The sequence below is a fragment of the Narcine bancroftii genome, chromosome 8 (assembly GCF_036971445.1).
Source record: "Narcine bancroftii isolate sNarBan1 chromosome 8, sNarBan1.hap1, whole genome shotgun sequence".
Classification (NCBI taxonomy): Eukaryota; Metazoa; Chordata; class Chondrichthyes; order Torpediniformes; family Narcinidae; genus Narcine; species Narcine bancroftii.
Window position 1 is genome coordinate 9442541 of NC_091476.1, and position 24124 is coordinate 9466664.

The 24124-nt window shown below is 39.2% G+C and overlaps 1 protein-coding gene across 1 annotated transcript in view; it reads right to left on the reverse strand.

Annotated features, from left to right (window-relative positions):
• Positions 1 to 24124, reverse strand: part of LOC138740344 (calpain-5-like) — a 101369-nt gene that overhangs the window by 11517 nt on the left and 65728 nt on the right. The window contains exons 2-7 of the mRNA XM_069892865.1: positions 13706 to 13837; positions 9713 to 9921; positions 8688 to 8895; positions 6081 to 6241; positions 4359 to 4436; positions 896 to 1091 (exon numbers count right to left, since the gene is read on the reverse strand). Of these exons, the coding sequence (XP_069748966.1) occupies positions 896 to 1091; positions 4359 to 4436; positions 6081 to 6241; positions 8688 to 8895; positions 9713 to 9921; positions 13706 to 13837 (984 nt within the window). The remainder of the gene's footprint in view (positions 1 to 895; positions 1092 to 4358; positions 4437 to 6080; positions 6242 to 8687; positions 8896 to 9712; positions 9922 to 13705; positions 13838 to 24124) is intronic.

The window sequence follows — 24124 nt, forward strand, 5'->3', positions numbered from 1 at the left end:
TGCAAAGGGTCGATAAATGGAGAATGCAGATACATCCATTCAATTGTATCTTCCATTGAATTAAAGGTGACCATATAATCTCAAGATTGGAAAATATTTAAGATCAGTAAAATTTTTCTTCTATTAGTTTCAGGAAATGAAACAGTTTTCTTCATCAGCCTCTCAATGTGTTTTATTACCCAAGTTAATTTCCTCCCCTACAGGGGATAGAAATCCAGGCCGTAGTGATATGTTAATCCATTGTTGTGCAACGTGCCAACAAATTTCTTAGTCATGGTCCAGTTACTTCACAGTTTTGGAGTAGTTGTCCACTAAATGAGCCTTATGCAAAAGGTAGGGTTGTCATACTGCACCGGGGTCAGGAAAGAGATAGAGGACTATCAGATCCAGGCTGAGGAACAGCTTCTTCCCATGGACAGTGAGAATGGTGATTGACCAAAGAACTGCTCACATAACCATCCAGGACTCTTATTCATGAAACAATATTTATTTATTTGTATACATGAATACTTGTCCGGCATGTGTATTGTTTGTATGTGTGTTATGTCTCGTTGAATGTCTGCATGTTTTGCACTAAGGACCATAGAATGTTGTTTCACCGAGTTGTACTTGTGCATTCAGATGATAATAAACTTGACTTGGTGTTGAGCTCCAGAAGGAAAATGAGTAGGTCTTTGGGGCTGGAGCAGGCTCGGTGATGGGGGATGTGGTGAGAAGGAGCTGGAAACAGAAAATAATAATCAAATGAACAAATTTCTAGATCTATTGAACACAGTGTCATCTAGTTCAATGTTATTGTTTCTCAGACAAGAGGTACTCAGTTTTTCTTTTATCTGAGGATCCTCTACCCTTTATTCTGCATGCTTCCACAAGAAGGCATATGGAATATTCCCACCTGGGGGTTTTGTAGGAATGTCTCCAGGTAATTTGTGCATCCCCCAGCACGGTTTATTAACGGGTCCTCATGTATTTTCCAGGCCCCATCGAGTATCACCTCATCCCAGGTCTTGTGGATACTCCAAAAGGATGTGTTTATCAGCCGACAAGCTATTACATTGGTGAAGAGTTCACACCAGTCTTGGAACATCATCCTAGATAAAACCCAAAAGGGATTTACCATAATAGGTTTATTGATATGATAACAAACACACCCAGTTATCATTATTTAGTATTGGGAATGATTGCCCCCACTAGTATTCTCAGAAGATTTAATAATGATATTTATCGGTCATTTAATATAGTCAATGTCATTTTTGGTAACTATGGAGAAAGAATTGTCAGTGGGTGGTATGTTTAGCATAGCAGCTAGCATGACACTATTACACTATCAGCAAACCCTGTTCAAATCTGTAAGGAGTTTGTATATCCTCCCCATGTCTACATGGGTTTCTTTTCCCCCCATCCTCTAAAGTATACATGGTTATAGGTTAATTTGGGTGTAATTCAGAGACATGGGTTTAAATGTCCAGAATCAGCTTCTACCATGTTATAAATACAATTTATAAAAAATTAAGTTATAGAATTATGAGAAAACACACAGATTCAGGGTTGTGGAGAAACAGGAGAGGCATTATTTGTTACTGAAGGATCAGCCAAGTCCCCGCAGTACAAGATATGGGGAAAATACTAACACGGTTGTTTGAGCCAATGCTTCACAGCTGCAGAGACCCAGGTTCAATCCTGACCTCCGATGCTGCACGTGGGGAGTTTGCACATTCTACTGTGACTGTATGGGTTTTCTCAGCAGCTCCATTATCCTCTCATACCCCAAAGACATGTGGGTTAGCAAGTTAACAAGACAATGTAAATTGCTTCTAGTGTCCACTCGAGTGGTTAGATGAGAATGTTGGGAAAGTTAAAAAATTAGGATTTACTTAGGTCTATTGTAAATGGATGGTTGAAGGACAATGTGGACTCCTTGGGCCAAAGGCCTGTTTCTGTACTGCATTTGTCTATGACTCCATCATCTAGAGATGAAGGGAATTGAGTAGAGAGTACTGTAAATTAAGTATTTGTAGCTGAAAATTCCTGCAAACTGGTACTTCAAAACTTGAATTAATATAAAATCAGCAGAATGGAAAGTAAATATTGATGTTAGGAATACAGGCATTGAAAATTCAATGATTCCAAATTTGGGGATAAATTTGATCATTATTAAATTGCAATTTTTTTTAGGGAGTGAAACATTTTTCTTTGTCTATATTCTCACCAATAAGAAATAGTGAGCCATAATGCAAAAAACTTCAGGCATTTAATCAAGAGAGTTTGAAGCCTGAGGAACACTTTTCAATGTACCATTCCGAACTTCTTATTTGATGCACCAAAGCTTCTCACGATCACTCAGGGTATGGGGTGACCTCAAAAGAATTTTAGAAGTATTCATTTTAAAACTCTTAATCTTTTCAATTTCTTCTCAAGTCCTACAATTCCATAAGATCTTTCTGTTCCTCTTTTTCTGGCCTTTTGAACATCCCCAATTTTAATCATTCAACAATTGACAGCCATTGCCACCCTTTCCTCCTTCCATAAAAAAATCCACTCAACTAAGCTTTTAATCAGTAAAGCAATGATCTTTCAATGTATCTAACGTTGTTGTTTGTGAAGTATTGTGGGAAACTTTCCATTGTAAAAAAATTGACATCAGTATTACTGAATATTTTCAGATTAATATTATGTCGCTTGTGTACAAGTTAGGATAAGTGAGCAATCTGACCTTGTAACGATGAAGAATCAAGAATGGTAAATGGATGAATGGTGAAATGGGAAGTTCTATACCTTTGGAAAAGATTACATGTCATTTAAAGAAAAAATATGATAACCTTGTGAAAATATGGATTCCATATATCCAAAAGATTGGTGTTATAGCTTTATAAGTAATTACATTAAGTCAATTGGTAGAATTTTGTGTGAACTTTGTCACTCCGCAGTCTCACCTTAATGTATCTCATTTTATTTTACTTTATTAGATGTTGTCTATATTTTGATTAAGGTTATGTATTACACAGTAGTGTTTTATTTTACTATATATTTTATATTTTAAAAATATAATGACAGTTGGTGTCAGAATAATGTCATAATTTATCTATAAGGTAATATCCAGTATTTTTTTTAAAATTAGACTATTCTTTTTCTTTCTTTCTTTGTTCTTTTCCTTCTTTATCCTTTTTCTTTTGCTTTCTTTGAGATTTTTCTGTGTGGGAGGGGGCATAGGGGGAGAAAATAATAAAAAACCATGTATTGATTTTGACATATAGAATTTTTGGTTCCGTATGCAATTTTGTTACATGTTCCAATAAAATAAAATTTGAAAAAAAATATGGTAAACTGTGTTGTGAAAGGATCACTGAAGGGAAATCTGATAGCCTTCATGATACTTAAATCCACAAATGAGACTAAATGTAAACTTTTAGCTATTAGTTGTATATTGAGTGCCAAATCATGGAAGACTAGATGGATGGTGAATAAAAAATTAAACCATGATCCAAATGTTTCATTGGGTGTTAAGTAGATAAAGTAATGTTAGATCATTGTTTGTCAGAACATTATGAGCAATTATTTCAAACATTCCCCGAGAAGTTCTAAATAAACATGCTTATTGCACAAAAGCACTGGTTCTTAACCTTTTTCTTTCCACTCACACACCACTTTAAGTATTCTCTATGCCATAGGTACTCTGTGATTAGTAAGGGATTGTTTAAGGTGGTATGTGGGTGGAAAGAAAAAAAATTGAAAACTACTGTTTTAATTGCACCTAATTGACTCGTTATGTGCATGGTTTCATAACTCCAAAGGAAATGGGCAATGACAATTTTTCTCAAGTAAAATATTTCAGTAACAATTGGGTCAAGAGCAGTGATTCTCAACCTTCCTTTCCCACTCACATCCCGCCTTAAGCAATCCCACAGAGCACACTGATGGCATAGGGATTACTTAAAGTAGTATGTGAGTGCAAAGATAAAGGTTGAGAACCACTGCACTAAGGTAAAAATCCAATGCTGAAGAAATTCAGCAGGTCAGTGTATTTTATGTAGCAAACAAAGATGCATAACCAATGTTTCTGGCTTGGGCCCTTCAAATTATGATTTCTTATTGGCTTCATGAGGAGAAAATGTGGTAATCTATCGCTTAAGGTCCACCTTTGTCTACATAGGTGTTCAAGAAGAGCAGGAGAAAGAAGAATCAACTATAGCAGTGGTGGAGGAGGGTGCTATCCCATTCTGTTCCTCTCAGTCCCCACCTAGGTCGACCTTTAACATGATTTCCAATGTAACATGTGAGAACACCTGCAGCCTTTCCCTCTATCTCTGACCCATCTTGTAAGTTTCTAAATGCAAAATCTAATCAACTGATTGGCTTACCAGAATTCACCATCATTCTTCACATGAACACCAATTCTTTTACATTCCTTTCTGCTTACTTTCTTCCATTCCTGTGAACTGGAAACAGTGGATAAATAAGTCAATATAAAAAGCTAAGCACTGGAGGCACTCAGTGATCTAGGCAGTGGAGGCAGAGGAATGGTTAACATTTCGGGTTGAGACCCCACATTAAGCCCATGAGCCTGTGCTTCCCAATTAACCTGGAAATCCCATACATTTTTGGAGGGTGGAGGAAACTGACGCAGACACAGGGAGAACGTACAAACTCATTACAGACAGCACCAGATTCAAACCTGGGTCGCTGGCGCTGTAATAGCTAACTGTGTTGCCTAGAGAGGTGAGAAAAATGGCAATTAGGTACATCTAAACCAATGCATGATTCTCATTGGATATTTGATATTCTCATTTTAGTAAGGTTACAAAATTGTTTTGTGTTTTTCCGGCTCTGATTTCTCAACATATGGTACTTTAATATTTTTTTTGGTATTGTGGCAGTGATCTTGATGAAAAACCTGAGTGGGAGGAATATAACCATATAACCGTTTACAGCACGGAAACAGGCCATGTTGGCCCTTCAAGTCCGTACCAGTTCACTTGAACAACTCCACTAGCTCCTCCGCAAACTCCTGAGGAAGTAGAGGTACAAGAGTATTTGATCCCCTGTGGTTTTCTCATGCCAAATGCATCTTGCAAGCAACATTAATATTTTTAAAAGTTTCAAGAAAAACAGGGTAACACTGTAGTTGCACTAGGCAAGCAGTGAGTGAAAGAACCACACAGTCTAAAGTGAGTAGAATAAAATGACTTTAAATCCGAGAGATTTAAATCTCTCAGAACCTGATGATGCTTGTGACTCCCAGGTCCTTTATGACATCAGCCACTAGACTGTGGGCTTGCCCTGTATCCGGAGCTCTCACAGTCAGATCTGCCGCAGACTTGCCCATGACTCCATGAGCCTGTTCACATGTTGCATGGGCGAGCCGCCACAACACAAAATATATTTTTAATCTCTGATCATTGTCGGCAAATTTTCTGTGACATGTGTTATTGTTGTTTTAGACTAATTAATGTGAAGAAGAAAAAATATTCAAATCATAATGCTTGAGTTAAAATTCAGCTTTAGATTAAATAAGATAAATGTGCAATTTGATCATCTAACATTTTTCTTGTTCTTTCAAGGGTGTGGACATCACCACCAGTATCTGCTGTCTAGTTCTTGTTTCCCTGTATGGAGAAGGCAACTTAAGAATTTAACCACATTGGCAGGTTAAAGTTCACAAATGCCAGTTAAGGTCAGCAGATTTCCTTCCTTCAAAAGACACGTGGTTTAGGCCACAAGTCATTTAGTTTCATGGTCACCATTAATGGCCATTCAGAACTTTTAAAAATTGCAACATGGTCAAAGCTGACTCCAGTCATTTAAACTCATGCTGCCCAATTACACACAATTAGCCTACAACCCTGTCCATTTTGGAATAGTAATTACTCATTGGAGTTAATCCAGTGAAGTAACCACCAGACTGCCATACCTCAACTACAAAAGTGAGCTGCATTTTGGAAGCAGAGAGCAACACTTCTTGTCTGAAATACAGATGATGGAAGACAATTATTTCATGATTTCTCAAACACTAAAGCCCAATGTATGGGAACTTCTCCAAACTTAGCTTTCCCATTAAATTCACTCCAATGTTTTTTACTCACTTATCGCTCCACGGGCCTAACCATTCGCCCCTCCCCCATGGGTTCCTCATTTTGATCATAAACACTTTATCTGCAGTGTTACCCAGTCGAACTTTCTGCATGTTTGTCACAGAATACGAATGGTCAGTCTTCAGTCCATGCAACTTGCTGACGACCAGTTCCTGGTTTGGTTTATTCTGCAAATAGACAAGAGGACTTCATTCATTTTACTTCATGTGACTTCCTGAAAAACTTCACACAGTTTTTGCAGCATTTTCTTTTCCTTGCAGTTCTTTGAAATTTTGGGACTTTACTCCATTACAATGTTTTCTGTCTGATTCCTGCACCTTGGTCAAATTTCAGCTTCCAATCTGCTGCAAAATTTGAACTATTTTACCCCATCAAGTTGAATTGGTCTTAATTTTCTGTAGATTATGGAAAATGTTAATAAACTATTACATTGAAGTTCCTGTATTGGGAATTCAAACAACTGGAACAAAAATGCAGAAAATAAATAGGTAAAAAATACGAAAGCTTAAAATTGGCACCCCTAATGGTTATTTCACTAATTCAACCACACACAATCTCAAGCAACTGGAAAATTCACTTATCCAGCATCTACCAGTCCCTATAGATGCCAGATCCTGTAATAAAATTCCTATGACTTGATTAACAAAATGACAGCACCTTAATTATTCTATTCTGATCATTTACTGAAGAAAATCTCCAAAATTATAAGAAAACCAGGAATATAATCAGTCCATCTTGGAAAATTAGGTGACTCTTGCTGAAGGCACTTAAGGATGTAGCACAACAATCGAGAAGAAATGCGTTTATATCACAAGGCATCGCTTGCTAGAAGAAACAATAAACATTTGGAAGTTGGAATGTAGACTAAATACAGAAGAATTTATTAGTTGATAAACAAATCCACAACAGAAAAGCAAAATCCTAATTTAGATCTGACCAGAGAGAAAATGGGGCAAACCTATCCAGAGGCTGAAGATGGGACTTGGTTGTTCGGCATAAATAAACAACCATCAAATTCCACAAAATAGATTGTGATTAATTAGTATGAAACCATAAATGCAGCGTGAGAAAATTGTAACTATTGTAAAGCTAATACAATAAATTTATGGAAAATTGTTAGATTGTTTTCAAGCTCTCACATGAACTCTCTGATGTAAATTGTCAGCCAGAATAAACCAATTAGTTTGCAAACCCCACCATTGCTGTTGGAGTTTTATATGGTTTGTCATCTCTGTCTGAATCATAATTAATTGGGAAATTGAGGCTTACTTAAAAGCCAGATTTCAATCGCTTACCAATCGCTTCCTCACAATTGTGACATCAGTACAGTACAAACCTAATTAAATTGGGTTTCAATGGCACCAAATGTATAATTATGTTCTTCATTTTTAAAGTTTATGAAATGATACGGTTCATTTGCTTTATCTGCTGGTGTACCTAGTTAAAGCTGGGGAATTTGGGAACCTGTGGAACAAGAGCTCCCATTGAGTTGCTCTCTGCCTTCATCTGCAGTAGAAGCTGTTGTGTTGCCAGTTCCCTGGAGAGGAATGACTGGAATCAACAACTACAGAGCATGAACTTGAAGATCCCTCTCAGCAGCCTAAATGGGAGCAGTCCAGCACATCTTGGGATTAGGCTAAATATCTAAAACTGAACTCCAGTTGGTTGAATTTTATGCCGAATGTCCCTCGGGAGAGACAGTTGGATGCATTTACTTTAGTCTCCATTTCTAGTGTAAAAGGGAATCTGTCTATATTAACATCCTAGAATCTAATGTTTGTGCATTGAGTTAAGAAACCCCATTTAATTTACATTTGAAGGGAATGCTTTGAGATATTAATTTTCTGGTCCATTGCACTGCGCTAATTTATTAGGTTTCTTCTACTGTAATAAAGTTTCCAAGCTATTTTATGACTAAAGTACTGTGCATCTTTTTGTTACCCACTATGAGAACACTGTAAGCTGCCAGCCATTAAAATTCCAACATTATATTCAACACATTCAGAATGACATGTCTGGCCAACCATAATACTAATTTAAGCACATCCCATCTGCCCCAGGTGGTTTATATTTCTCTGTCCCCTGCTTGTTCATGTGCCTATCCAAATGCTTCTTTAATGTTGCCATCATATCGGTGTCCACCACCTCTTCCTGCAGCAAACTTTCTGAATGGCATTGAAATCAGCAACAGGTGGATCTTCGTAGATACAAGACTGAAGCTATGAAATTCAAATGACTAATGGCTCACATTCTAAGTCACATTTCTCGTCCACAACCAATCCATAGTTATGCCAAATAATACTATTTAATGGTTATTCTGAGTACTGTGTTTCATGTTTGAATTCTGCTTCAAATCAAGGCTTTCTCCACACACTTCTGAATAAGTGATGCATTGTTTAGGAGATGAGATGATGAAACAAGGCCTCCGCTAGGCTTGAAAGATGCCATTGCACAATTTTGAAGAAGCAGAAAGTCATCTTCCCCCGTGTTCTGCCAGTATTTAGCCTTTTTGACATCACTCAAACTGATTTTGTGGCACCCTACACTATTAACGTACTTTTTGAAATTAAATGCCTAATTTATTCAAGGAAATGAGGCAGAAAGTAGACATACATGGATGGAACAGCTGATCATCCCTCCTCGTTTGTGCACCTTTAACAGCTTCTCAAATAGCTTCACATTGCTGACTTTGTTTTGTTCACATTTGGCCTTGTGCACGTCAATGGTTTCTGCCACTGCACCAGTGAAATCCACAATGGCATCCCCAGCATTACCTCCATCGAGAGCTTCGTAGCACCCTGCCAGTCTGTAAGCAATAACACAAACTACTTTTGTAATATTGAAAAATGCAAAGGTCAGCTGTCTAAATTTGACTCTGGTGGCTCAGTTCCATTTAAAACCCAATAGATATACAATAATTAGATAATATCCATGGCAAATAAAAAGCAGGCATATCACTTCACGGTTAATAACCCCTTGTCAGAATTTAAAAAAGGTTTTGGAGGGATGAAAATCAAATCAGGAAACACAGCAGGTCAAGCAGCATCTAGGAAAAGGGAAATGCTTCAGGTTTATGATCGTTCATCAGAGCTGGGAAAAGTTAGTTTTAAGCTGAAGCGAAAGCAAGAGGGGAGTCTAAACAGGGGAGCTTAGTGCATGAGTGGGGATGAAATCTCATCCTACTTCTTCTCGAGGAAGGGCTCAGACCCGAAACAACAATGACCTTTTACTTCTTATCGATGTTGCATGATCCGTCAAGTTTCTTCCGCATTTTTGCGTAATGCAGATTTTATTTATACTCCCTACTCACATTTGGTAGTTCTAAATCTGGAACGCACAAACGCTCCTTCCAGAGGTGGGAGGGAGTCAACTAAGAGGCCTTAATAATATTGCAGTAATTTTGTTTGCAAATTTTAAGAAAAAGAAATGTATTCAGCGTGCTAATTGCCCAAGTTTAGGAAGTCAGTCAACCAGAAAGTGAGGCCAATGCTATTACCATTAAATAGTTCATGATATTGGGTAAATTTTAGGTTCCCCGATCAACTGGATAGCTTGAAATACTTGGAACAAGTAGTCTGCAAGTCACTGCCCATTTCATTATCAACAGGATTCTGATCACTTACTTTGCATATGCCTTCTCCAATAGTGCACTCCAAAATTCTTCCTTGGAGTCAGAGTGGCAAAACAGGAGTTCGTTATGCATTGTTGGAAGGCGATCGTCAATCACAACGTCTGTCCACTTGCCAAAACGCCAAAACCGGAAGTGAAAGATGCCTGCGTGATTATTTGGATTTTTTGAGTCCCAATCCTGTTTCTTCCAGTCTGGGATGACCTGCAATCGCATCGAAGGAATTATTTACCACAGGTTGAACACAAACATTGCAACTATTTTGAACTATAAAATAATTTTTTTTAAAATGTTTTTTTATCTTGTTATTTTTTTTCCCCCCAATTTTCAGAATCAGTTTCATAGTTATGAACATGTGTCATGAACTTTGTTGTTTTGTGGTAGCATTCCAAGTGCAAAACTGCTACAAATTACAGTTCTGTAAATACAATATTTAAAAAGGACAAAAAAGAGAAAAAAGGTGAGGTCGGGCCTCTAGGTTCTTTGTCCATTCAGAAATCTGATGGCAGAGGGGAAGAAGCTGTTTTTTTAATAATGTTGGGTGTGCATCTTCAGGCTCCTGTACCTCCTTCCTGATGGTAACAGTGTGAAAAGGGCATGGTCTGGGTGGTGAGGGTCCTTAAGGATAGAAGCTGCTTTTTTGAGGCACCACCTTTTAAAGATGTCCTTAACAGAGTGAAGAGTAATGCCCATGACGGTGCTGAATAAGTTTACAACCCTCCATAGCCTTTTCCTGTCTTAGTACCCCCATAAATCTTCATCCGCGAAGCCAAGCCAAAGAAGAAAAGAAGAAAGAAACCCCCCATACCATTCAGTGATGCAACCAGTCAGAATGCTTCCCACAGTATGCCAGTAGAAATTTGCAAGAATCTTTGGTGACATAAGATATCTCAAACTCCTCATGAAATATAACCACTGGTGAGCCTTCTTTATGAAGGCATCGACATGATCAGCCCAGGATTGACTTCAGAGATGTTAATACCCACGAATTTGGAGTTCTTTACCTCTCCACTGCTGGCCTCTCAATGAGGACTGGCTTGCGTTCTCCTGGTTTTCCCTTCCTGAAGTCCACAATCAAATCCTTAGTTTTGCTAACGTTGAGTGCAAGGTTGTTATTGCGACACTACTCAACGAACTAAACTATTTCACTTCTGTACACTTCCTCATTGCTGCCTGTGATTTTGCTGACAACTGTGGTGTCATCAGGAAATTTGTAGCTGGCTTTTGAATTGTGCTTATTCTCAGTTATGGGTGTAGAGAGAGTAGAGTAATGGGCTACTGTTGGAATCTAGGGGTTAAAACATCATGGAATATATGACTATGTAACAATTTTATATTTACTTCATGGTTAAGGGAAAAGAGTAATGTAATTAAGTGGCAATCACAGCATGGAGCAAAGTTGGCTGAGTACAGTAGGGGTAGAATTGTCTGTTCCCAAAATACAAGGGAGAGGAAATGTATGAAACGATTTAGGAGGAATGCTCAAACTGAAATAGGTGTTGAGTAGCGCAGGAGACACAGGTCAGACCAGAACAAAGAGTATCCTGTAAGAAACAAAGGGAATGGAAAGCCAGTCTAGGAAGAAGATTAAGGCATGAGGAGGTGTTAAGGAGAACAGAAGAAATTGGCCAGACAGGAACAGAACGATGATTGGAAATATCTGGGGTAGGAATTGATTTCTGTTCAAAGCAATAGGATGGTCTGATCTTGAGGATTTAAGATAAGAGATCTACACCTGAGATAAACTGTAGAATAGGAAATTGCTGGTGATATACTTTATGTAAGAAATCTAGCAAAGAAAGCCAACTTTTGTTCTGTATGGTAATTTGGATCTATATAAACTTAGCAGACTGGACAATAGGGGTCAGTCTTGGGGAATAGCTCACTGTGCAGGAGACCTATGAACTAACGACTGACTCAGAGCTCTGTTAAGCTTTATTCTTGTGCTGTGTAATAAATTGATTGTTGAACCGAATACCTTCTCCTATCACTTCATTCTAAAGAACACGCTGGACTCAGACGACACACAGACTAAATTAAGGGTAGGGTAAAGCCAGAGTCCGAGGCTACGCAAGTATCCTTAATGTGCATCTGTGTTGATTGTCAGTTATGGTTTCCCATTCATAAACAACTTATCTTTTGCTAATAATTTGATTAAATATCACCCAGTCTTTTTTCTCTCCTACCCCAATTACCACAGGAAATGCTCTATGTGCACCCACACCTCCTCTCTCACCATCATTCAGTCCTTCTAAGTGAAGCAACACGTGTAAATTTGCAGGGGTCATCTACTCATGTTGCGGCCTCCTCTACATCAGAGAGACTGGAGCAGACTGGGAGATAGTCTAATTGAGCATCTTCACTCTTCCTGCTCCATTAACAGGGTTATCCCAGCGGCAACCACATGAATTCCACACCCCATTCCCACACTGGCATGTCTGTCCATGGCCTCAGGCACTGCCAAACTCTGGCAACCAACAAATTGGAGGTACATCTAATATTCCATGGGCACTCTCCAAACAGATGCCATTAACATCAACTGCTCCAGTTTCAGTTAGCCCTCTCCCATTTTTCTCTTTCCCTATCCCTCTGCCTCCTTTCCTACAGCTCTTCACCCCTCCCTGATCATTGCTCAGCTTTTTACTCTTCTGCCCTCCCACTCATACCCACCTCTGACCTTTTGCTTGTTGGCCTTTTTACCTCCCCCTGCCCCTTCATCTTTATTCTCCCCTCCACCCCCTACAATTTTATTCAGGCACCTACCATCTTTTTGCTCATATCTTGATGAAGGGCTTTCTATTGATGCTGCGGGACCAGAGTTTCTCCAGTTCTTTTCATGTATTGGACTACAATCACAGTGACTGCGGACTTTTCAGTTAGATGTTTTTCTCTCACTGATGTTGGTTGACCCACTGAGTTCCTCAGGCAGATGGAGTTCAGCATCTTCTATAACTAAATGTCTCACAAAACTATACAGTGCCCATAGCTGATGTTAATTTTGGGAAATGTTCCATTTTTACACTGACAAATGAGTGGCCATAAATTTCTTACATGATCCACTTCTATTGCTAGTCATCTTGAGGAAATTTGGCTCAGGCATGAAGTTACTGAATGAAAGAACAGGCTTGAGTGGCCAAATGACTAACTCCTGTTTCTGGATCATAAGGTCCTATGAATCCTGCTAGGAACTGGATGCCTGTTTGAAAGTGACTTGAGCCCCAAGGAGATGAGTAAAGATGGGCCAGATGTTTCAATCTGCTTAAACAATGAGTGATCTATCTGCATGAATTTATTTGCTCCTCCATCCAACAGCATTTGAACTCAATTCCACTACAGTTTCTGCTCCAATTACAGTCTCATATTCTCTGCCTTACATCTATTATGCCTTATTAATAATGCACAAGCCAACTGTATTGCCATATTCACTGTAGCTGTGACACATTTATTGAAGAACAAAATAAAGCAATCTGGGTAGGCAAAAATTAAAACGGTTGACAGATGTGAGAAATGAATAATTTAAAATCAAACTGATTTTTCATGGCAAATAACAAGTCAGTGTATAAATTACCAAATTAATGACAAATTATCCTCAACAAAATTCCACTCTGCTGAAGCATAATTGGACAAAATTGGAACGGTGTTTGATCTTATTGAGATTACACTAATACACTGTAAAAAAAAAAAAAAAAAAAATTTTAAAGTTTAGACACACAGCACGATAACAGATCCTTCTGCCCTCAAAGCTGTACTACACAAATACCCCAAATCCTATACATTTTTAGAGGGTGGGAGGAAACCAGAGCACCTGAAGGAAATACACATAGACATGAGGAAATGTAGAAACTCCTTATGGAAAATGACAGGTTCAAATCTGGGTCACTGGCACTGCAATAGCATGGTGTTAATGACTCACTGTCTATGCCATGCATCCTTCGAACGTTTAAGTACAGTAAAGGCACTTTCAATCATCATTTAAATAAAGTCCTACCTTTTGCCATTGACCGTCATGAAGAGCCAAACAGGAACAAGCAGCTACAAACCAGCAATTCCCCAGATGCCCTTGGTGGAGATCATGTGAACTGATTCCATTCACAAACAGCCGAGGAAAGTCACATAGATCCTGTGGAAAACATGAAAAAATGCAAAAAATGAACCCAAATATTCAATGTTCAGAATACAGATTTTTCATTATTGTCAAATAAGTAACAAATTGTGTTGTAGCATGTTTCCGTTGCTCCCGATGCAATTAGACACAGAACTAGTTCAGTTAACTCTTATTAGACACCAAGTTAGCCTGGGAGAACCCTTCCTGCTTTTAGCCTCGAAAGCAGCCTCCTGGGATCTTTCTCAAACAAAGGGATCAACTTTTATACATTTGAATAAAGAAGTTGGACTAAAAGATTACATCATTATTCTAAATATAACACCCCTTATTCCTTCTTCCCCTATTTCCCTGTATCAAGGTTGAATAATATAGTTTCAGAACATTGAGTTACCATTACTCTACATTCAGCAAAAACACACGCCTCTTATCTAACACTACCTGCATTCCAAAACCATCTGCTGGTGCTTCCCGAAGGTCGTACCCATTTGTATCATAATCATGGTACACCCTTAATCTTTCAAGCATCAGGCCTTCATTTTGTGTTTCAATTCACTTTAATACTTCTAATTTATTTTAATATTCACTTTAATACCATAATTGGAAACCATCAACCTCAACTTTGCCCTTAATACAAATGTCCTTGATCCCATCTGCAGATCTATCCAATCTCATTGTCACCTCAGATAGTCAAGAAGTTGAAAAGGTCATTTTTTACTTGAACAATAAGCAAGGTCTTGAAAGTATATATATCCCTGTTGACATTAGTAACCAAACAGATATTTACGTTGTAGAAGGGAGACAGTGTACATAATTTGGGGCTTCAACGACTGAACGCAACCACTTCTTATGTCCGCTGGAGATTGTGATATGGAGAAGGATACAGGAGGGAGGGATTAAAGCCTTGTTGTACAATTCCAACATTACTTCCCTGTACTCAGTTCTCTGATTCATAACTTTGGGAGTATAATCTTTCACCACTCAGATCTGTTGACCACAATATTCCAGTTTCCCTCTCTGCTGGACCTCCCATATCAGTGTCCTTTATCTGATAACAATGGAAACAAAAGATGATCAAGTATGATCTCTGTCCCAGAACCAGTTTAGGTACTAAAGAGCAGTGAGCTCCATCGATCTCCTGCAGGGATGGGAGTGTCTCCTTCCTGAAAACCTCACATATTTTGCAAGTTTGCAAGTTGCCTTTCTTCAGTAGATTCTGCCAAGCCCAAGATACGCAGGTTCTGCCATCTGCTCCGGCTCTCCAGGTGAACAACTTTAGTCATTAACTTCAAGTTACTTTCATGCAAGCTAGAGCAGACATCTTCTAATTCAGTAACACGTTGGCTTAAATATTCAGAAGGGTGCTCCAGAGACGGCAAACTCTGGCCTTGCCTCTCCAATAATGACCGGATTTAATTGATTTTGACTTCTAAAAGGCAAAAAGAAGTGTTGAAGAGAGCAGTCTGTCAATCCAGCAGGGTAGAAATAGCCTCTATGTTAGGCCAGCAGTTGCTTCTTTTTTTTTCCAGATTTTCCACTTCATGTACTCATTTTGAGGCAACCAAGAGTAGAAAAAAAAGGGAAAGCTGCAAAATATATAACACTTTGGTTGAAAAATAGGAAGTTAAAAAGTGAAAAAGATAGAGTAGATAGGTGTGTCCACACCATATTGTAGCTGACTAGAAGTTCCTTAGACTTCATTTAATAAGATGCAATATGGAATTAGGTTAGTATTAAAGCCATGAAAGACCCCAACAATGAAGACGCTGTTTACATCCGGTACCGCACGGATGGCAGTCTCTTCAATCTGAGGCGCCTGCAAGCTCACACCAAGACACAAGAGAAACTTGTCCGTGAACTACTCTTTGCAGACGATGCCGCTTTAGTTGCCCATTCAGAGCCAGCTCTTCAGCGCTTGATGTCCTGCTTTGCGGAAATTGCCAAAATGTTTGGCCTGGAAGTCAGCCTGAAGAAAACTGAGGTCCTCCATCAGCCAGCTCCCCACCATGACTACCAGCCCCCCCACATCTCCATCGGGCACACAAAACTCAAAAAAGTCAACCAGTTTACTTATCTCGGCTGCACCATTTCATCAGATGCAAGGATCGACAATGAGATAGACAACAGACTCGCCAAGGCAAATAGCGCCTTTGGAAGACTACACAAAAGAGTCTGGAAAAACAACCAACTGAAAAACCTCACAAAGATAAGCGTATACAGAGCCGTTGTCATACCCACACTCCTGTTCGGCTCCGAATCATGGGTCCTCTACCGGCATCACCTACGGCTCCTAGAACGCTTCCACCAGCGTTGTCTCCGCTCCATCCTCAACATCCATTGGAGCGCTTTCATCCCTAACGTCGAAGTACTCGAGATGGCAGAGGTCGACAGCATCGAGTCCACGCTGCTGAAGATCCAGCTGCGCTGGATGGGTCACGTCTCCAGAATGGAGGACCATCGCCTTCCCAAGATCGTGTTATATGGCGAGCTCTCCACTGGCCACCGTGACAGAGGTGCACCAAAGAAAAGGTACAAGGACTGCCTAAAGAAATCTCTTGGTGCCTGCCACATTGACCACCGCCAGTGGGCTGATATCGCCTCAAACCGTGCATCTTGGCGCCTCACAGTTTGGCGGGCAGCAACCTCCTTTGAAGAAGACCGCAGAGCCCACCTCACTGACAAAAGGCAAAGGAGGAAAAACCCAACACCCAACCCCAACCAACCAATGTTCCCCTGCAGCCGCTGCAACCGTGTCTGCCTGTCCCACATCGGACTTGTCAGCCACAAACAAGCCTGCAGCTGACGTGGACTTTTACCCCCTCCATAAATCTTCGTCCGCGAAGCCAAGCCAAAGAAAAAGTATTAAAGCACAAAATATTTCAGATTCATTTTTCTTTGTGTTTTTTTTTAAACTGTTTGCTATGTCTTCCTTAAATGAGTGTTCTAAGAAACCATAGATAAATCTGTATGATAAAGTTATTTACACACACATTATACCCAATACCGCAATTTCACTTGTTAAATTCTGAAGTTCTAGATTTTACTTTATTCAATTGGTTTGTGTGATTGGCTATTAATGCTGCCCAGTAAAAAAAAATTAAATTAGGATCCTTGAGCTGATAGAATTTTTCAGAATATTGGCCAAGATATTTTATCTCCCTTAAGAGACATTAGCATGGGTGCACTGCATTAGTTCCCAGAATAGATGGACGAAATTGTTGCCGATCCTGCCTTCGAGCATATTGCTAGTGTCACTGTGGGAAAGAATTCTGTGGGAAGAACAGCCAACCACGTTATTAACATGTTGCACGAGGGGAAAATTCATTGCAGAGTCAGGGTAGAGTGTGAAAGTTATTTGTACCAGAGATCTGCCTTGATATACAACATAACCAAAGAGCAAATAAATTCTAATGAAAGAAGAGCTTATCCAGATTCCAAGTGAAAACTTGGGGAGTAGTGCAATTGTTTTTTTTTTTAAAAATCACACTTCTATCCTCTGCCAGATACAAATCAGAGTTAATATTGAAAAGAATCCCAGCAGTTAAAACAGACTTCAGAATTTGAAGTTGTAGCTTGACACCTTGCATAGAAGAATTACACACAAATTAAAGTAGAAACATCCATTTTTATTTTCCATTGGGTTCAGTAACCACATTCCACCACAGTTTAATTAAGTAACCATCATTGTGGGGAAGCGCTGTCAAAAGAACAACCACAGTAAATGGAGATCAACGTGGCACATCTCCAGGTAATTGCCTGAAGATTGTGAGCATTGTGATTCCTCAGAATCACTGTATTTGTTGGAATCCAGAAAGATTGAACGAGGAAAGAAATTGATGAGGAGCCACATGATGGAGTAGTGGCCAGTAGGGTAAAATCAGTCCTTTCCAGAAAAAAAAGTCAATACAAAGCTTAACAAATATAAAGTATAAGAAATAGAAGATAAAGTTGCAGAGAAGAGAAAGAAGATGGCACCCAAGAAGGAGAAAGTAAAAACAACAGGGAAAAAAGAAAAGTCACCGGAAAAGAAAGAAGAAGGTCTTACCTGCACGAAGGAACAGGGAGCCATGGTGGCAAAGAGCACCAAATCTCCAAGGTTGGTGCCGGCCCTGCGCAGTCACGACCCCCCGACCAGTGGACTGCAAAAATGGCTCTCTGAGCCAAACAAAAGTGCACAACTGCGCAATCAAAGGTAAAAGGAAACACTGACGGGAGGGGGGGGGGCTCAGCTGAGGAGCGGGCAACCACGGCACAACCAGCTGAGGGACGCCCAACACCAGGGAGTGACGGTTATTCGTTGGAAGATGAGGAAGGTGGCAGGAGAGGGTGTTTGGAACCAGGCAAGGAAGAAAGTCAATGGGGTGAACAGCAAGAGGAGCAGCAGCAGGAGGCCCGACAGATGAGCAGCCCAGGAGGGGAGGATCAACAACAGGAGGCCCAGCAAGAGGAGGCCCAGCAAGAGGAGGCCCGACAAAGTGATACAAGCAACTCATCAGGAGAATCAGAAGAGACACAGATACAGAGAAGAAAAGAAGAAGACACAAACACAGGTACAGTCACAGAAGAGGAAGAAGACCACCAAGATCTTCACAGAGAAATAGAAGGTAAAACAGGTGGACAGAATATAGATAAAGCCTTTTTTGAAGAACAAATGAGAGCATTAAAAGAATGGTTGTCATTAGAATTTAGTGCAATTAAAAGAAAAATGAAAAGAACAGAAGATAAAATGCAAAGTTTAGAACGGGTCATGACAGAAATAGGGAAAAGAGTAGAAAATGTGGAAGAATGAGAAACGGCTGTAGAAATGGAGGTAAATGACTTAAGAGGAAAATTGGAAGAAAGTGACAAAAATTAAAGAGACTCAAGAGTTATTATCTCAGAAAATTGACATGTTGAAAGATAATAGTAGATGAAAAAACATAAAAATAGTGGGCCTGAAGGAGGGTGAAGAAGGCACAGACATGAAGGAATTTATAAAAGAATGGATCCTGAAGGTCCTGGGAATGACAGAAATGCAGGAAGAAATGAAAATAGAAAGGGCACACACAACACTAGCTCCGAAACTGCAGACACATCAAAAACCAAGATCTATCTTAGTAAAATTTTTAAGATATACAACAAGAGAAAATATACTGGAGTGTGCAAGAAATAAAGTTAGAGAAGAAAATAAAACAAGGGTCAAAAATATTTTTTTACCCAGACATAAATTTTGAACTCTTAAAGAAGAGGAAAGAGTTTAATACAGCAAAATCGATTCTATGGAAAAAAGGTTATAAATTCATGTAAAGACATCCAGCCGTGCTTAAAATATTTATACCCGAGGAGCAAAACAGACTGTTCTCGGATCCACAGGAAGCACAAGAATTCACAGAGCGTTTGCAGGATAGAAGGAGAGATGAAGAGATGTAATAAGAATGAAGAAGAATGATAAAGTATATATATAAAGATGAAAAAATGATGTATAAGAAAGAACTAAAGAGGGAAAAGAGAAGGGAAGGAAGGAAGGAAGGGAGAGCTTTGTTATATGTGTAAAAAAAATAAGTGTTTTCTGGGGGGGTTGGGGGAGAGAATAACCGTCACTGCAACGAGCAAGATTGCAATCCAAATGGAAAGGAGAGTTGTGGTTGCCCGGCAAGGGATAAGTGGCAACTCAGAGGGGGGGGGGGGTGGATTTGAGATTAAGATAATATTGGGTATGGGAATTGTTGGAATATTATGTTTTAAATGTGTTGTCATATATTGAGTTTAAAAAGGGAAAACTGAGAGATGAAAATGAGAAAAAGGGGGGTGGTGGTGGTGAGGAAGCAGAAAAGAGGTGTTAGCAAGATACAAGATGGCCACGTTGAACTATATGACTGTAAACATTAATGGAATACATAACCAAATTAAAAGGAAGAGGCTATTAAATTTACTGAAAAAAGAAAAAAATAGATATAGCATTTGTGCAGGAAATGCATCTAACTGAAGTGGAACATAACAAATTAAAGAGAGACTGGGTAGGACACGCAGCGGCAGCATCACATAATTCAAAAGCTAGAGATGTAGCCATATTAGTGAACAAAAATGTACCAATCAGCGGCGACACCAGACCAAACGTCTCGTTGGCGATGCCTTCCCCCTTGCTCTGTGCACGGCGGTCCCTGCCTCACGCTCCTTTTGTTGGAGACGAGCCCAGCGCCGTGAGATCGCAGTTTAATCCCTCTCCAAACATGGGAGGGGGTGGGAGCAATGCGCTCTTCTCAGCCAATTCCTCCACTACCCCAGACGCCAGCATTTCAACGGGGGATTCGGGTGCCTTCATCAGGCAACCGACCAGTTGGTCCAAGACAAGGGGAGAGCGTACAAACTCCACACAGACAGCACCTGAACTCGTGTGAACGTGGAGCTGCGATCCCATATTCTACATCAGGACTGTGTGTAAGATTGGGAGCAGTGAGACAGAAGCTTATTTTGTTCCTGTGATTTAAGTCTTTCTTGGGGTGGGGGGGGGGTCCTTCTCTGACCACTTGCCTAACAATTAACCTAATCAGATGTGGAGTTACCACAATACAACAGTTCTCAACCTTTTTCTTTCCACTCGCGTCCCTGTGCCATTGGTGCTCTGTGATTAGTAAGGGATTGCTTAAGGTGGTCTGTGGGTGGGAAGAAAAAGTTTGAAGACCACTGCTTTAATCATCCCTCATTGACTCGTCATGTGCACGGTTTCAGAACGCTAAAGGAAATGGGCCAATGACAATTTTTCTCAAGCAAAATATTTCAGTAACAATTGGGTCTAGAGCAGTGATTCTCACCCTTTCCTTCCCACTCACATCCCACCTTAAGCAATCCCTTACTAATTACAGAGTTTCGATGGCATAGGGCACACATGTCAAACTCTGGCCCTTGGCCCGCGATATAATTATATTTGGCCCGCAAGATCATTTCAAAAATGTATTAGAGGTGGCCCGCTGGCCGCCGCACCAGTATAGCGCATGCACAGTAATACAACAAATCCCAGAATGCATTGGCGTCAGCCCGCTAATCGCCCCCACCTCCTCTGTTTACTTTGCAGGGTCTCACCGTGGACTCTGGTTTTGGGGACTGGCCGGTGTCAGGGGAAGCCAAGGCTGCTTCCCAGTGCCCAGAACCGGAGGCCTCAGGCCTGACCTCGCCAGGACCGTTGCCCACTCCCCCTCCCTGCCGCAGGCCGATCCGCGACTCACGGTGACGGGGCCGCTGATCCGCCGAGATGCTGCCCTGCAGCGAGAGCCAATGCCCCCGCACTGTCGTTGTCCACCCTGATCGCCCGCAAACCCCGCCCTCCCGCACACAGGCCTGAGTAAGTATTATGAACTTTAATCTCAGGATAAAACGATCTTCCAATAGTTTCATGTCACAGTGATAAATATATTCCTGGTTAAAAATGGTCCTGCACCTGGATACAAGCTCATTAGGCATAAAACTTGAAAAGTGTGTAAATCAAAGGATATCTGTACCAATGGAAAAAGAACATGGCAAATAACCCTGCTAGAGTTCATGCCCACAATCAGTCACCCATTTGATTGTTTCAGGAATCATGTTATTCTCCCACATTCTCAATAGCCCTCAGATTTTACTATTCGACAGCACACTAGCAACATTTGACAAATCCTCTATAGAGAAATATTATTTATTAAATATTTTATTTCTCATTTGTTAATGCTTCTGGAAAGAGTTTATCCAAAACTATTATTAAATATTTATTTTAATAAGAAAAAGTTTAACATTACTTATGTTGAAAGAAATGAAAACATGCAGATGTTGTTGAAAATTTTCAATAAATATTTAGTTCGGCCCTCGACTTAGTCCAAGTTTTTAATTTTGGCCCTCCGTGAATTTGAGTTTGACATCCCTGCTCTAGACGAAGAAAAAGCCTTTGACAGAGAAGAGTGGAATTACTTATTTAAAGTATTACAGAGGTTAAATCTACCAGAAAAATATATTAATTGGATTAAAGCATTGTATAATGGACCATTGGTGAAGGTAACAGTAAATGGATATGTATCGAGCAAATTTAAATGAAGTAGGTCAACTAGACAGGGATGTCCATTATCCTCCTCATTGTTCACCTTAGCAATAGAACCATTGGCAGAACTGATGAGAACAGAAAATAAAATAAAAAGGATAAAAATAAAGGAGGAGTATAAAATCAGCTTATTTGCAGATGACATCATAGTATACTTAACAGAACCAGAAATATCAATTAAAGAATTACATAAGAAATTGAAGGAATATGGAGAAATAGCAGGGTACAAGATCAATGCAAATAAAAGTGAAGTGATGCCAATGAGTAATGTGGATTGTACAGAATTTAAAAACGAATCACCATTTAAATGGCAAACACAAGCAATTCGATACCTAGTGTTAGGTCTGCTTTGTTCATGAATGAGTGAGACAAACACCAGGCTGAGTCGAAATCAGGGTTCTTTGTTCTTTATTACCGGATTGTAACACTTGCGACTAACCATGTTAGTCGGAGAATGCATTCTGCCGTTATCAGCAAAATGGTGATTTTTTATACCCTTGGATATGTGCTTAGAACATCATCATATCATTACTTGTCCAATGACTAAAACTGTTGCTATCCTTTCCCTGCTAGCTTCCTGCCTCTCAATCCATCAATGTCTCTCTTATCTTGTAAGTACAAGGATGCATTCACATCTTGTTACAGCCCTGCACATTCCCATCTCATGATGTTTTACCTTACACTAGGTATCAGGTTAGATGATAACTTAAGCCACTTGTACAAACTAAATTATCAGCCACTAATAAAGAAATTGGAGGAAGACTTAGAACATTGGAAAGAATTACCGCTAACGTTGATAGGGAGGGTAAATTGCATTAAAATGATGTGTTCCCAAGGATACAATAGTTATTTCAATCATCTCTTAACAGAGAAATTCTTTAATGAACTAAAGAGAATAATAAGGAAATTCTTGTAGAAAGGGGGTAAACTGAGGTAGCATTAGATAAATTAACGGAGAGGTATAAACAAGGTGGTTTGCAGTTACCAAACTTAAAAAATTATTATAGAGCTGCACAATTAAGGTATTTATCAGACTTTTACCTGACAAGGGGAAAACCAGACTGGACTAAGATAGAACTAGATAAAATAGGGGAGAAGGTACCGGAACATATACTTCATTAATGGGATGAAAAACTGGTGCTATATAAAAGCTCACCAGTATTGCATCATTTACTTAATATATGAAAGAAGATCCACTTAGAAAGGTAAATAACGAATTACCAAACACTAAAATTGTTATTGACACAAAACCCACTAATCCCTTTTACAATAAATAACCTTTCCTTTAGAGAATTGGAGAGAAAAGGAATCAAAAGAATAGAAAATTGTTTTTTGGGAAATAATTTATTAACATTTGAAAAGTTGAAGTACAAATATGGAATAACTCATGGTACAATGTTTGCAATTCATCAACTGAAAGCTTATTTCAAGGATAAATTGGGAAACGGACTGAGATGACCAGAAGGAAGCAGCTTTGAATATGTGATTACAGACACAATGATAATTAAAAGATTTATAACGAACATGTACATTAAGCTACAAAATAAGGAAAATGATGAAATTAGCTATAAACCTAAACAAAAGTGGGAAAAGGATTTAAACATAAAGATAAAAAAATGAAGCATGGGAAAAGTTATGTTCTGGAACTATGAAGAATACAATAAACACAAGGTTACACATGATACAGTATAATTGGTTACACAGGTTATATATCATTCCTTAAAAGTTAAAAGAATGGGATCCAACATTATCAGATAGATGTTTTCGTTGCAAGAAGGAAATGGGAACAACAGTAAATGCAATTTGGCATGTACAAAAGTGAATACATTTTGGGAAGATCTAAATCAGATATTAAATAAAATCACAAAAAATAACATACCAAAAAATCCAGAGATCTTTCTTTTAAGTAACATAATAAGTAATAAATTAGGCCTCAAATTGGATAAAGCGCAAAAAAGATTCATTATGATAGCCTTAGCAGTAGCAAAAAAATGTATAATCTCAACTTAGAAAATGGAAGAGACCCTGAGAATACAGCAATGGCACATGGAAATGAATAAATGTATTCCAATGGAAAAAAAAATAACATAATTTTAAAAATAAAGTCACATTATTTGAACAAATTTGGGAACCATACGTGGAACATAACAGGGAGAGCTTGCCTCGGACCTCCACCCCCTAAAATGATAAAGAAGACAAAACAATTTGGTTCAGTGTGTAAAAGCAGATGACACATTTTTCTTGTTTAATTTTCATTGTGT